Raw genomic sequence first — 14679 nt, forward strand, 5'->3', positions numbered from 1 at the left:
ATGATCTAAATCATGCTCAGAGGATGACTCGTGAAGCAAAACTTACGGAAAGGAAACGAGAGAAAAAAAACCCCTCAAAGGGTATTTTAAAAAATAGTCTACTGTGGTATGTGGTTCGGTTAAGAGTTGTAGATGTGGGAAACAGACAGTGGCTGTGGGTTCAAACAGTGGAGAAAGAGATGTAAAGCATCACACTTGGTGCATGGACGTGGATGACCCTTCCTTTAAGGCCAGCAGTGATGCAAATGAAGCGTCATTACGTCACGTGTCTTCTAAACATTTAAAACCTCTGAGATCACATTTACAGGCTCTGCCTCAGCTTGAGTTCAGTGAAGTTTAGTCTGTGGAAAGCTCAGCAAAGTGACCAAATAAAGACCAAAAAGGCTTGTGTTTACTTTCCGCTTGCGAGCAGTGCTCTTTACAGTCAGTGAGACACTCCAGATACCTGGAGTTGCAGCCCTTATGATGTTTACTCTCAGCCTCAGAGTGAGGAAACCATGGATTTAGGTTCAGCACAAACACAGGAAAAAACAGAATGTATACTCACTCAAACTCCATATTCCCTGCTGCAGTTTTTAAACACCTGGTGAGATACTCTTTTCAATAGTTATAGAGCTGGTTAGTAGTCAGTAACTAGAGTGGCTTTCAAGTGGATTCATACCCCTTAGATTTTTACCTATGAACAGAAATTGGAATTAGGTTTGGACTATGACTGGAAGATTAAGTTACACAGCCAAGCACTGAGTTAAACATTCCATTGTAGATCTGGTTGATTGTTTCTGCAATGCCCTTCAATTTTTTAATCCTGAACTGAACAATGAGATCTTCAAAAGCTTTAGATAATGTTTTAATCCTGATCCAAACTTCTTCACAAGTTTAATTGTCTTGTGTTTTTTCTTGGTCTTCATGAGGTTGTTCATTCACAACTACCTGCACATTGAAGTTTTTAGTTGCAAGAAGACAAGTTCGTCTTTGCACAGGGGTCAGTTGAGAAAGTTACCCTGCAACACTTGAGCAGCAGTACCATAGTTGATCGTTTTCTCTGTAAGGGGAAGACAAAAGGATGTTCTAAATGAAGCTCAGAGAATGATTTGTAAAGTAAAACTCATGAAATGAAAGTGAGAGAATAAAACAAACCCAACACAGGAAACTGTGTGTATGAATAACAGAGCCATTTAGAATGCACACACAAGAAAAAGTTAATATTGGGTAACTTCACTGACAGCATCCAGGGTCGCCACAGATTTGAGAGAAACGCAAAGTGCTGAATACTCATTTTCTTGGGCTACTATTTTCTTAGAAAGTCAGCGAAGGAAAATAGTGACCTTTAATTGTCTAAGCAGTTTCTATGACATCCATATGAAGTGAATTTATAAGGGATTTACACAACAGAACAGACTTTCTTCCCAAGGAAAAAAAGTGGACTGGACCTACTTTTCAAAGTTTAACTTGCTCTCAGAATAATCCACAAGTGACACATTGTTAAAACACAACTGATCCCACTTTTTACAAATGGAGTAAGGAATACACGGACCAATAGCAAATGGTTTTCTACACTAAGTTTCACAACAAGGTTTTTATGTGGGGTCAGTTGTAAGAAGTGTCACAGATCAAAGATCAACCACTGGGGTTGACCTTAATGTGGAATTTACATGTTCAACAACACCATTCTGAGAAAGTTAAGGAAAGAATGACTAAAACCCAAAGAGACTTTGGAAAATGATATATTAAACAGTGTTTTCAGAAGGATTTAGTTTAGATTTTAAGACATGGGTCCAGAGAGTCCTTCTACATGATTTGCCTGTGCCAAATTTGTATTATTCTTGAATTGTGCTTGGGGGTTACACATAATCTTTCAGTGTGACGTGAACATATACCTGGCCTAAATAATCGATTTTTAATCGAACAACTCTCCTTCATTCTTTGCTGGAAAGTTCATTATTGTTGTATAAAAATCACCATACAATCTGCCTGCTGTTCTCTTAACTTACATTGAAAGTACAATAAAGCAGCCACCAACATTCAACCATTTCCTCTTCAACATCCAAGCATTCTTCTATTTCAAGTCCATCCTAGCCAAGATGCCACGCCCCTTCACCAAACACTTGTATTTTTTTTCTTTTACTCCTTCCTCTGTTAAAACTTTACTCCTCTTTACTCCCACAGGAAGACTGAAGGGAAGGCTAGAAATGTAGTGGGCGTGCTGCCTCTAACTCAACACTAAGTCTATACACCCCCTCCTTAAAACTTTCATTCCAGCAACCACCAGTGAGCCATGCCTGGAAAAGAAGAGCAGAGGAAAGAAACAGAAAAAAAAATCCCACTAACCACAAAAGTGCACAGACCCACACATTTCACACATTATTCTAGAAGGAGAATGTAGCTGTAATTTGGGAATTCCCTATTGGTTCAAGCATTCCCAGCGTGAACCAATGAGGTGAAGTTGGAGCACTCGAACAAGAAGGAAAGATAACTCTCACTTCAACTATGAGATAGACACTCTCTGAGGCAGCCTTTCTACTCAAGAGCTTCTTATTTTTAGCCCGATAAGTGACTGGTCCCTTTCTGTGTAGATCTAGCCAATGTTTCAGATTGCTGCCTGTGAACCAAACTGTTAATTTATACCTTCGTCATGTTTAAAGCAACCCAGAGTGATCCCATAAAAGGAATATAGCACAAACGCCCTGGTGTTTGGGCTATTAAACCTCACTGTTGGTCAGACGTTACTCACCACTTAAATAAAAAACTTTGCACATCATCGGTGGCAAATCCACCCAATGATGGTTAAATTAGAATGATTAGATTATCAGTGTGACTTTCACATCAAATATTATTTCCATTATCAGGAGTATAATTAAATATTCAGTTTCTCAGGCAAAACACATCAAAAGTATTTAAAAGGAGTAAATTCTTCCTCCTTGATCCTGGCAGAGGCCAAGAGTCAGAAACTGATAGAGTTCAAGGGAAAGGATTATATGGAGAGGGGAACATTACTTAATTTCTAATGTCTTAGAACTGTTTTGTGTTAGATGTGCTGTTGTTCTCATCTAAAACATGACCAATTTAATATGAACAGGAAAAGCTTGGAAACAGAATGATGACAAATACAACGAAAATGTCTCAAATGCTACATAGGACCGCTGCCCAGCATGCCTGCCCCTGTGGAGTTCTAGTAAAATTCACAAGTACCTCTAAAACAAAACAAAAAAAAAACACCCACATGCACACATTCGGCTGCAGTGTGAATAGAACAGAAGGACATAAGGTTATACTGGCTTTGCAGCTAGCACCTCATCCCGACGACTCAAATTGCATCCATTGTCAATGTGCGAGTTGATATGCTGTTGACCAAAAGCAGAAAACAAAAGGGCACATCACGCATGTTTAGCACATCCTCACAATGATGTCTAATGCTTGTTTAAGATAATTATGACTGAGGAGGGTTGTTGTTTCAAGGCCACCCTCTTAACTAGAAACACACTCAGGCATTTAGCTCAGGCAAAGGCTGGGCTGCTTTCCGTCAGTCATCAAAGGCAAGAGACTTGACAGACAAAACCCTTTTCTCACTATCAGCTACACTGCTGAACACAAGGACCCTGGCTTGGATGAAGTGTCTATGAAATACACAGTGAATCCTTGACAGTCAAAGTACAAGCAAGGATTCATAACCTCTACAACACTAAATTTCGGTTAAAGGTTCAACTGCACCAGTCTGTCTTTGTTGAGGAAAAACTTTCAGCCTTTTGCCATTTTAATGTGAAGAGATTGAATCCCTCATCAGTTACAATACTGTCAAAATTAAAATGATTAGATTATCAGTGTGACTGGCACATCAAATACTATTTCCATTGTCAGGAGTATAATTACATATTCAGTTCCTCAGGCAAAACACATCAAAAGTATTTAAAAATAGAAAAAAAATGTCTCAAATGCAAAGCCTGCTTCCAAAGAAGATGTTTTTTATATAACTGGAGCCCTTATGTGAGACTACCCTTACTTTTGTATCAAGAGGAAGGAGATGTCAGGGTAAACAGATCCCATTCATCATTTTCAGGTAATCTTTACCTATAATGTATGATGGTGTGATAAAACCAGTCGTATATTATATCATTAGATCACTCCACCAGAAAAAAAAAGGTGGACTGCTCCCTTCAGTGAAAATGCTCACACATTGATTAGCACCTCAGTAAGCTACTTTGCATCAAGAGCCTTGCCAAATGGCACTGTAATGTGGTTATTGAAGTTGGATTTAAATCCTCAACCTGATGAATCCTGGCATTGTCTGCAGGAATGTGTCTGTCTGTTGTTGAGATGAAGAGCAAGCCAAAAGGCAAAGCTCTTGATTTACAGGCTTATCCATAAACAAGATCTTGGATACAAGCAGCCTCTTTGCTCTGCCGGTGAGAAGCTCACTTTTTATAGCAGATCACTGAGGTAAATGTTACCCTGCTTTATAGCAGATCATTTTTTAGTGAAAGCAGTTTTAAAATGTTCTCAGGTCTGGTAAGAAATATCCCATGAAAGACAACTGTGTGGGGAGATAAGTGGCTTCCCTTATAATTCATCTTTATAGTACAATAAGGACATAAAACCGTCATTGATATGATGGTCACTTCAATCCTTTTATTTATTTATTCTCCTCTAAGTAAACAGTTGGCCAGAGCTATAAACCAGTTCAGTATCACCTCTTCACTAAAAATTTATTTTTCTGAGTACAATGTAGGAGGAATGAAAGTCATTGAGGTCCAAAGGATGTAGAGACCTTCAGTCATTCCACATAACTAATAATCTTCTTAAACATCACCCTAGAGGAGGCCACCTTCGTCATTGTAAAATTGCTTCCTTTTTTTTAATCATAGGATTAGGTTGACCGTTAAGAACAACTGGGGCCTTTACTTCAGAGTAAATTACTTTCTAGTGACCTTTCACCCTGAAAAGGGGCATTAGGCAAAACAAAAAACCCCTACAACTTTTTCTCATTTAATTTGTGTCCCACCTGTACCTGAACTTAAAAAGCCCAGCCTCAACGGTTAAATAAATCCAATTCACTTAGCTGTTGATGTCTCCATTGACCTGAAAATCCAATACGGTTTTCAGAGTTTTTAATCTTTTGCAAATCTTCTTGGCACCTGATCATTGCAATAATGTTCAGATATAAATAAATCCAGTGGATACATATTAAAAAATAAAACATCAGGTTGCCAGTTAATCAGCTCAGGGGGAGGTTGTTGATGTAGTGGATATATTGTGGGTCCAAAGGGCTAATCCTTACTTCCTGGCTCAACTCCAAGAATGCACTCTAGAGCATTTCAACCCTTCCAGTTTTCCCACTAGTCACACAGTCATTAAGCTTCAAGTGATTTGTTATGAAATTAAAGTACAGTTGCAGACAATGGCCATCTAATGATGCTTTAAGTGGCACAGAGCTGTAATACGATGAAGTACTTGGTTACACACTTAAAATGTGTGGTCTCAACTAACAACTCAGGCTGTTGCAATAACAGGTTTATTGGTTATGACCCTGCAAATGAGAGAAGGAGAGTACAGTTCTCTTTAGTGTTATTATTTTGATCATGATTAAAGTTTTATTTGTTTATTTTATGTGTGTCTGGCTTCACTTATGAAAAAACATAGTGTAATAAAGATGTTCTGCTCAAAGTCCCACTAGGAAATGAATTCAGAGCTCAGTGGAGTAGTTGAAATTCACAGAGCAATTTCAAAAATGTTCAGCCATGGGGATCTGGAGCTTTTTATATGCAAACTATGTGAGTTTAACTAAATACAGTAACACAATTTGTTTTGGCAGGTTAAAGCTTCATCGTGGTAAATTGGCTACAAAACTCTGACCGTTGCAAATTCAGTTTACACATTAGGATTTACTAGACAGACTGGATAAAGTTTTTTGATGCCAACTTGACACGTCTACAAAAGGAACCCTAATGACTTTAATAAATCCGGGATGTTCCAAGAACTTTAAACTTGAATTTTGAAAATGGCAGAAATTGTGGTATAAATGTTGACTAAACACAATTTAGTATGGCTACAACTCCAAAAGTTATATTACATGCGACAAAGTTTAAGATCTTGACTTTAATATCAGCCATGAACAAAATAAATAGGGGAATACCAAAATCTCCACACAAACTGAGTGTGATTTTAAATATTTGAGAAAAATTCCCACGAACAGGTGAAAATTATATGGTTGGTTTAATCCAGCAACCATATAAACCCAAGCATTTATGCTCATTAGCCAAACTAATTTCTTTGTTACATGCAGGTATATATAGTAGTTGTCACTGGGTTTTGTCAACCATTCTTGGTCTTGTTTCTTTGGTGATAAATCAACTTAAATACACACTTAATGCCATCTAAATGTCTTTTTGCCTTCTAACCATTGTAACTTTCAGCTAACAGGATTTTCTTTCTTCTCTCTGTTGGCACAGGGCTGTAAAGTCATGTCTACAAGGCAAGTTAAGGTCAAGGAAGACAGATAAGCCAGTGTCAAAGGAGACAACAAAGACCTAAATAAAAAGTCTTTTGTCCAAAGAGTTGGGCTTCTGCAGTCATGTGTGAAACAAGTTGTTTTAATTTTACTTTTCTTTCTCTTTGACATATTGATCTTAGGCTAGCATGTCATTATCAAATCTGGAAGTGAGTTTGAAAGCCTGCATTTATGCTGATTAATTTTCAGTCTTAGAGTTTTATGAAAGAGACACTTCTATTGTAGAAGCTCAACACAATAGGCAGTGTAAGCTGAGAACTTGTTTTGGACTCTGACTAGGACCATTTAAAGATGGAACAGGGTGTCTGATCTAAAATCCAGTGAGGTACTACAGGCTTCCGATTAACATCTGGGTTTTTGTACAGGATTTGAAAATTGTCATATTTGTAAAAGCTCATTACAAAATGCAGTCTTGTTTAATCTGTTCTCCTGGTAGATAACAAAAACCTCCAAGACCTAATGAAACAAGACATTTCTCTTTTTTGGGCTCATTAACTCTCTGAACAACCTCAGTTTCCGTGATTACTGAAAAAGAGAGGATCTTGATTGATATTTGACCACACCTTTGTAGTGAAGCATGTAATGCCTTAATAACAGTTGAGGAGAAAACATTATTTTAATGGGCATCTGGGTGTTAAATGCGGTAGGTGGACAAGTCTGATCAGGATTCATTTAAAAGGTACACAAAGTTGAGGGTTTTTTTTGTTTTGTTTTGTTTTAAATCAAACAGATCTCTGCACTCAGGTTTACAAAATCCTGCACTGCCTGAAGAAATTTCAAGTTGAGTCAAGCCATTTTACCTCAGTGGCAATAACAGTTAAATCTCCATGTCTGTCTTTGATCTTAGGCGTAAGAGAAGAAGTGTTGAAACTTCTTTACAACAGTCTATAATTTTGTCACCCTCATGAGTCAAAACCTCCTAAAACTGCTAAACGGGGCTTCTTTATCTGAAGTAGGAAAGTCCTCCAGGCTAACGAGAAGAGCATGCAAATCCCATTTTTTTAAAGTCAACTGAGAAAATTAAGTTTAAAATATCCATGGAAAAAAATTAAGCTGTTAATAAGAAGTAATCAGAAAACATGCTAATCCGCACTAGGCAAGCCGTTTTCAATAATCAGACACCACCCTTTAAACAATGGTTTCTTCTTAAATACTCTAGGATGGAGGTTTGTTTGTGAAGCCATTGTTCTCCTCTCTGTAGGGGATTTCTTCTGCGGGTGAGTGCACATTGTAGCTCTGCTCCTCAGAGCGACCTGTGGGTCACGAGAGGAGATGACAGACCAACAGGAGGTCCGCGAGATAATGGGGAGCGTCTCTCACCTGCAGTTTGGATGCTTCCATTGAAGCAGCGGTAGCTAAAAGCAGCAGGATATAGGCTCTCTTTGATGGACATTTAAACAATCACAAATATGAAAAAACTGAAACATTCTGTCTGATGTTTTGTTTTTGCATCCTTGCCCCAATTTTCCGGGTTTTCTTCACTTTAATTAGCTCACCATCACTGTCCATCCATATAGTTTATGGTTTAATGCAAATAAAACATATTCATTCATGGGAAAGAAATATGATTCTCTAATTACCACAAATAATAAAAAATGTGTGTAGTGATTGCAGATTAACATTAAACATTAGAACCCATAAGAACTAGCATGAATCGACTGCAAAGCTTTGTTCTAAATTAAAATATTCCAACATTTATAGCAGTGCAGCTCTAAAAATCAAGACTTGTCTTTATTTTCTGTTTAGAACTACAAGCCATTTCATTTTTTATGAATTAATCTCAAAGTAGTAGTTAATTGCATAGTTAATAATATTTAAAACATAGTTTGAAATCAGAATACCACAAAACAGCCTGGGATAGTTATTGGTAAGAAAGTATACTGAAATTTTAAAAGTTACAGCTTCTATGACAACGTTCCTACAGAGGAAAGTGAAGTTCAGAGTGACCAAGTCCATAAAGTATAGAATAATGCAGTCCCTCCCTTCCTCCACCCACTGCTACTCACTGTTTGTCAGCTGGCTCAAAGGGGTGTACTACACTTTTCCATTTCTCGTGCAAGTTTGAGAAAATCATGTGCTTGCATTTCCATTTAGTAGTAAAAGACACATTTGTAGGTTAGTGGAGCTTTTTTAATGGTTATTTCACTGCTGTAAGTGTTACTCTTTTTATCCCACAGTTAAATAAGTGAAAATGGCACTTTTTTAAGCCTCTAAATTCTGTGATATTAATGGGTTCGCCATTTACCTATTCACTTTACAATGGTTACTGCAGAGCTTCATTCAGACGTGTCTGTGAAAAGTATAGTTTTAGATTGTAACATTTTATTTGTGCTGTTTGTGCTGTCAGAAAGAAAGCTTTAACTTGTGGGAAACAAAAATCAGCAACCAAAGTAACCTACATAAGAAACATTTGCATAACTATGACAAGCATGCAGAAATCTTTTTAGCTTTCACTTTTAAACATTCATGTAAGAACACAATGTTACTTTGGGAACAGACAGAGAGCAATGATGTAGATACAAAAAGATAGCCATCAGTCATGACTATAATAGTAATGATATTTTACAGCTATGATTAGTAAAATGTGTAGAAGATATACTGACAATTTAATATGACAATGAAATATTGTTGTTGCTATTGTTATTTTATAGATAAAGGCTTTAGACAAGCTTTTTGATTTCATTCATCTCTTCCTGATACTAAATATTTCTTCTTTAATCTTTCAATCTGTGGCAAATAAACAATCATATAATTACCGCATTTAGTAATGCATTGCTTAAAATCAAAAGCAGTAGATTTTGTATCAGAGCTTTTCATCAGGAGTTATTCCTACAGTAAAAAGGAAACTTATGTTTTAAAAATATAATTATCTTAACAGTACAATGGCATGCACTAAAATATGCTCACGGGTAAAAGAATCTCATTCTCTAAAGCAAAAACATCCCCCCACACAGAGGGTTATTAATTTAATTAGATGTAGGACGTTTTTCCTGTTAACACAACACTAAAGCTGATGAGAAGATAGCACAGGGCCTTTTTCCAGCCTAGACGGCTGGGTCTCTTTCCACTTGACACAACCAGACGATCATGGAAAGGCCATAAATGCTGCGGATGACTTTGTTACCATGAACAAACAAAGGGAGCAAATCTGTTCAATGAGTAACTACATATTCACTCACTTATTCCATGCTGGAGGTATACAAACTACTGAAGTGTAACCAGACACATAATTACCACGTGTATAAGTGCAGTGTCACGTGATTTACACTAGATTCACAGTTTTTCAAAATCTCCTAACAGTGAAAAGGAAGCGAAATAATAAAACTGTTGATGCAGATGACCTGCATACCTGCTTTCAGGTGTGTCTGCATCAGGTTGCGGATCTGTGCTGCTCTGCAAAGTATCACTGATGCCTGATGACCTACTCTCTACAAAGCCACTATTGTCTTGAAATCCTGCACCTTGCCAGCAGTTCTATAAAATTACTACCTCTCAGACTTGATGCAGGTTCTCAAAGCTACACTGAGGATGACCAGAAATTACACTCCATCCCCCACAGTTTTAACAAAAAAATCCTTTCTTCCCCAACAATGGCTGCAGCAGATGTAAGTCTGGTTTGTTCGTCAGAGGGACAGGAAGCTGAAGTTGCAGTAGCATCAGCAGCAGCAGGACCTCTTGTGGGTCTAAGATTACACTGGATCACAAGCTGCACTTCACTATCGCTCTTAGGAGATTGGTTTTAATGAATGGAAAAAGGCATGGTTTATAGGGAAGCTGGGAAAAAACAGATGGACCGATGAAAGAAGCGGGTTTTTTAAGACTCTAACTGAACACACCAGGAAAATCACTTAGCTGAAATGTTGAATTGTGCTTCAAGCTGAAAAATGTTGCCATGAATCAGCTCAACATTTAACAAAAGAGAATACATAAAGTTTAATAAAACTTGTACCATCTTTTAATTTCATTGTGTCAAGAATCGGGAATGAACTAACTAATGTAGACAAAACATACTGGCTTCAGCAGGCTATTCTTACCCAAATCATGCTTCAAGCATTAGGGATTACTGATTTATTTTAGATAAGATCATATGATTAGTCTGATCTTTCACAGGTAAACTTTTTGGCAGAGGCAGGATAATCACCACTTTAGCAGCTTTCTACTGGTGAAACACTTCTCATAGGAACAAAATGCAGCAACCACTTCCAGTTCCACTCCAGTCACAAATAGACAAATAACCCCATGGACCTCTCCACATTTTATAAATTTAATATACCAGAACCCAAGGTAAGGATTGTTTCTACATAAAGGAGCTTTTACACTCAATTGAAGACACTAACAGGGGAATGCTGTCCCTCAACACACACATGACAAGAGGGACTTCACTGGGGAAAACGTCTGGTCGGGCTCAGATGTAATGTCGATCTAATTTACGTAAAGGCTTGATGTGTCGCTTACAAAATAAAATTAAGATGAGGCGAACTGAAGAGTGTTACAGAACAATTAATTGTTTTCCTCAAATTTAGCCTGTATGGAAAAGGGGCAAGAAGAAGTCCATTGCTGAAAGAAAGAAATAAAAAGACCCTGTTCACAGTTTCCTGTCCACACCATGTAAGAGACACAGCAAGCATGTGGCAGTAGAGGCTCTAAATTTATGTGACCAAAACTAAACGTTATGATTTACTTACTTTTATGTACAGTGGAACACTGGTGAAGAAGATGGATGGAGAGATATACAGGGCAATCCAGGAAGAAAAACAGTTAGAGGCCGCAAAATACTTACGATAGGGATGCACATTCAGCAAAACAGCAGAATGTACCCAATGGCCCATTCCAACCTTACAAGATTGACCTAGTTAAAGTTCAGACCTAAATCAAACTGTCTGTGCTAAAACATAGAAAGCTAAATGTAGTTTGGAGGACATAAAGAAAAGTAAATATTTTCATCTATAGATGTTAAAAGTGGTAAAGATTGACAGCAACAAATGGAGCAAATGGGGACATAAGTACATATCTCACTTTTCTGATTTCATTTGTGAAAGGATTCTGTTAGCAGATACAATTTCCCTTCCACTTCACAATATGCAGTACTTTATGTCAATCTACTAAATAAAGCCCCAATGAAATGCACAGAAGTTTGTAGTCATGACAAAATAGAAAAATGATGTTTTGTTCACATGAAAATTATCACTACAACAGCAGAGTTGGAACAAATAGCTCTAAAATACCAGCAATACGAAAGAAAGTATTGTGGAGTGTTAAATGTTTTGACAATTTGCTGCCAGGGATCAAAATAATTTCTTAGATGCTTGTATTTTACTAACTAAGAAATCTGCTTCAAACTCTTCAAATGATATTGATTGAAAAACGCCTACTCCAATTAACAGATGAAGAGCAAATATACAACAAACTCACATTAACTGAAGGTGGGTGGAATGAGTTACACCAGATTTTAAAGGTGTAATCTTCACCATGGTTCTGTCTGTTGTGGCAGACGACAAAAAGGGGGCCACACCAGCCATTGTGTTGTTTCTTCAAACACCCTACCATATTTATTTTCTTGTAATGAGCTGAAAAACTGCCCCGTTTATTAAACACACAAGATAAATGCAAACATATACAAGAAGATATGATTTGACAAGAACAAGTAGAAGTGTATGATTATGTTTTGAATTTGAGTCCTTCTGTTTTAAATGCTTGGGAACTTCTGTTAAAGTATGTTGGATTTTCCTAGAAGCAGACTCAAACTGGCCGTGACTGCAAGCCACAAGTTGTAAAATCCATCTGAGATTAAGAAATAGACTCAAAATCAAGCTCTACCCTATTTGCAAAGCAGAACTCACTTAGTCAAAATATAAATATGTTATACAATGCAATTAGAATTCAGTTCTCATCTATGGTAAAATGTAAATTATAGATAGGCAGTTTGCCGTCAAGTGCAAATCCAAAAATACACTGAGCTAATTTCAACTGCTACAATTTTTTAATGCACACCAATATTTCTTCGGTTGTCTGCTATGTAACCATACCAAGACTTACAACATGCAACATGGAGGAGGTTTACAATCAAACTGGACACTGAGGATATTTGCCACATGGAAACATCTGTCCTGCCCCAGAACAGCAATAAACCAAATAGTACAACATGTCTGTCAGTACAGCTGCTCATTATTCACCTCATCTGGTCTTAATAAAATTCCTAATTTATTATTTATGGTGGGAGACATGTTGCTGCTTGAGATATAAGCTGACTTCCCACAAGTAAGTAAGAGAGGACTGTCTTTTTGGCTCACAAATATGCTTACAATGGTTATGGTTAACAAGTACATAAATCAATATATAAAACATACATTGATTGGAACAAAGATGCTCATGTGGGCTGCTGGAACTGAAACATGTGGTCATCTACTCATTGGGACAAACAGCACAGACAAGATATGAGTGTTGGACCATTATGATTCATGAGAATAGGAAGTTACAGTCATTAGGGAGTAAAGTGATACTACTGGTCACTTTCTCCCCTCACATCTGGCCTTCATGAAGTCTGATTCACTTAGACCAACTAAAATTATATAAAACATATTTAAAGAGAAAACATAAGAAATAGCTAAGTAATAGACAAAGCCCTGCTGCTTCAGGGCCACCAGAGAACAGAACTTTAAGTAAACATGTAAATTTAACTTAAGCAAAAAACTAAAGGTAGCTATTTGCATACATTTTATCTAATGAATGTTTCTGAAGAGAAGTCATGTAAGTTTAACAGTTATAATGATTTTTCTCATCTGGTTTGACCTAAATGTTAAGAAGAAACAAAAAGTTATAAGCCATTTGTGATTAAGGCATAAAAGAAGGAGAAGCTAAACATAAAAAATATATATATTCTAAGCAAGTTGTCATGTAAACCATAACCAATAACTAAAGCTAGCCTGTGTAGTTCTCTTCAACTGAAGGCGTTAGAGTAAAGAAACTAAACGGGATGAAAAGTTTGACTTTAACATTTGCAAAGTTTCCCTTGAAACCTCTATTTCACCAGGTAAGTTAGTTGAGGTTTGTACTGTAGCAGAAGAGAATATCACTCTTTAAGAGATATGGCTTTGTTATTTGTTTCAAAACTGGATGAAGTATTTAAGAATAAGTGTATATATATATAATGCAGTCAATTTTTAAAATTTATACACATATACATTTATTTTTACTACAGAACTTAAAAAATTATTCACAATTATTTTCTATGCAACTAATTGTTCAGATTTGTAACTTTGTATCTAGAAAATATGATTTTCCTTAAAACAGTGTCATACAGAGTGGAAAGAAAACAAACTATTGCTCAACCAACATCATTTCCCATCATCATCGTCATCAGTCTAGTTCAAAATTTCACACTTGGATCCTGACAGATGTTCACTTCCACAATCATTCAATTAACCAATTAATCATAACCTCTGCTAATCAGACTTTCAATTGTCGTGGCAGTTACTGTGTTGTACTTTCACTGAAGGCTCAAATCTAGCTTTACAACAGGTCACAGGGCGAACAGCGGGACTGTGAGAAACTTTTCTCCCATGCAGGATCAAGTTTCCGCGCAGCTCCGTCTCCGTCTCTCTCACGTTTAAGAAAAAAGCAGGACAGGCAAACAGGGAAACGAAAGCCCCGCTGGCGTTTTGCCTTTTGAGACCCACTGCCCAAGCATACCTTTCTTTTCCGCCAGAACACAGGAGCCAAAGCAGAGCAGAGAGGTGAGGCTGATCCACCGCAGAAAACGGGCTGCCATGGTGTTTTCGAAGCTCCTGTATGGAAAGTGCGGTGTCATTCCATGTCAACAGGACACGATATCCCGACTGGATATAAACAAACACCTTAATTTAATCTAATTCCCGTGTCGATGTGTCTAATAGTTTTCCTTCTCCGAGAAAGTCCAACTTTGACAGCTCCTCCTCCTCCTCTTCAGATATCTCCAGCAGTCTGACTTCAGCCTACGAGGGAAAACCTCCGACTGCTGCGACGTCAGCAGCAGGAGGAAGGACAGATGCGCCTCTCAGGTATACACGCACACAGAGGAGAAATCCAGGACAAAAATCTGTTCACTGCACTGGCGCTGCACGCATTGCACACCGCAAAGACGCAGATGATCGGATGCACATGCATATTTAAGGTGAAAACTTTAAGGTTTTTCAATTTCA

The 14679-nt window shown here is 37.4% G+C and overlaps 1 protein-coding gene across 2 annotated transcripts in view; it reads right to left on the reverse strand.

The window, feature by feature from the left end:
• The window catches only part of egfra (epidermal growth factor receptor a (erythroblastic leukemia viral (v-erb-b) oncogene homolog, avian)), a 43016-nt gene extending 28527 nt beyond the window's left edge, over window positions 1–14489 (reverse strand). Inside the window, exons 1-2 of one of the 2 annotated variants that reach the window (XM_028020828.1) lie at window positions 14356–14489; window positions 14192–14286 (exon numbers count right to left, since the gene is read on the reverse strand). In XM_028020828.1, coding sequence (XP_027876629.1) covers window positions 14192–14270 — 79 coding nt within the window. In that variant the 5' untranslated portion in view covers window positions 14271–14286; window positions 14356–14489. Of the gene's footprint in view, window positions 1–14191 lie in introns of both variants that reach the window. The other variant, XM_028020827.1, reaches the window with a different exon arrangement.
• Window positions 14490–14679: the final 190 nt, after the last annotated feature.

The sequence above is a fragment of the Xiphophorus couchianus genome, chromosome 6 (genome assembly GCF_001444195.1).
Source record: "Xiphophorus couchianus chromosome 6, X_couchianus-1.0, whole genome shotgun sequence".
Lineage (NCBI taxonomy): Eukaryota > Metazoa > Chordata > Actinopteri > Cyprinodontiformes > Poeciliidae > Xiphophorus > Xiphophorus couchianus.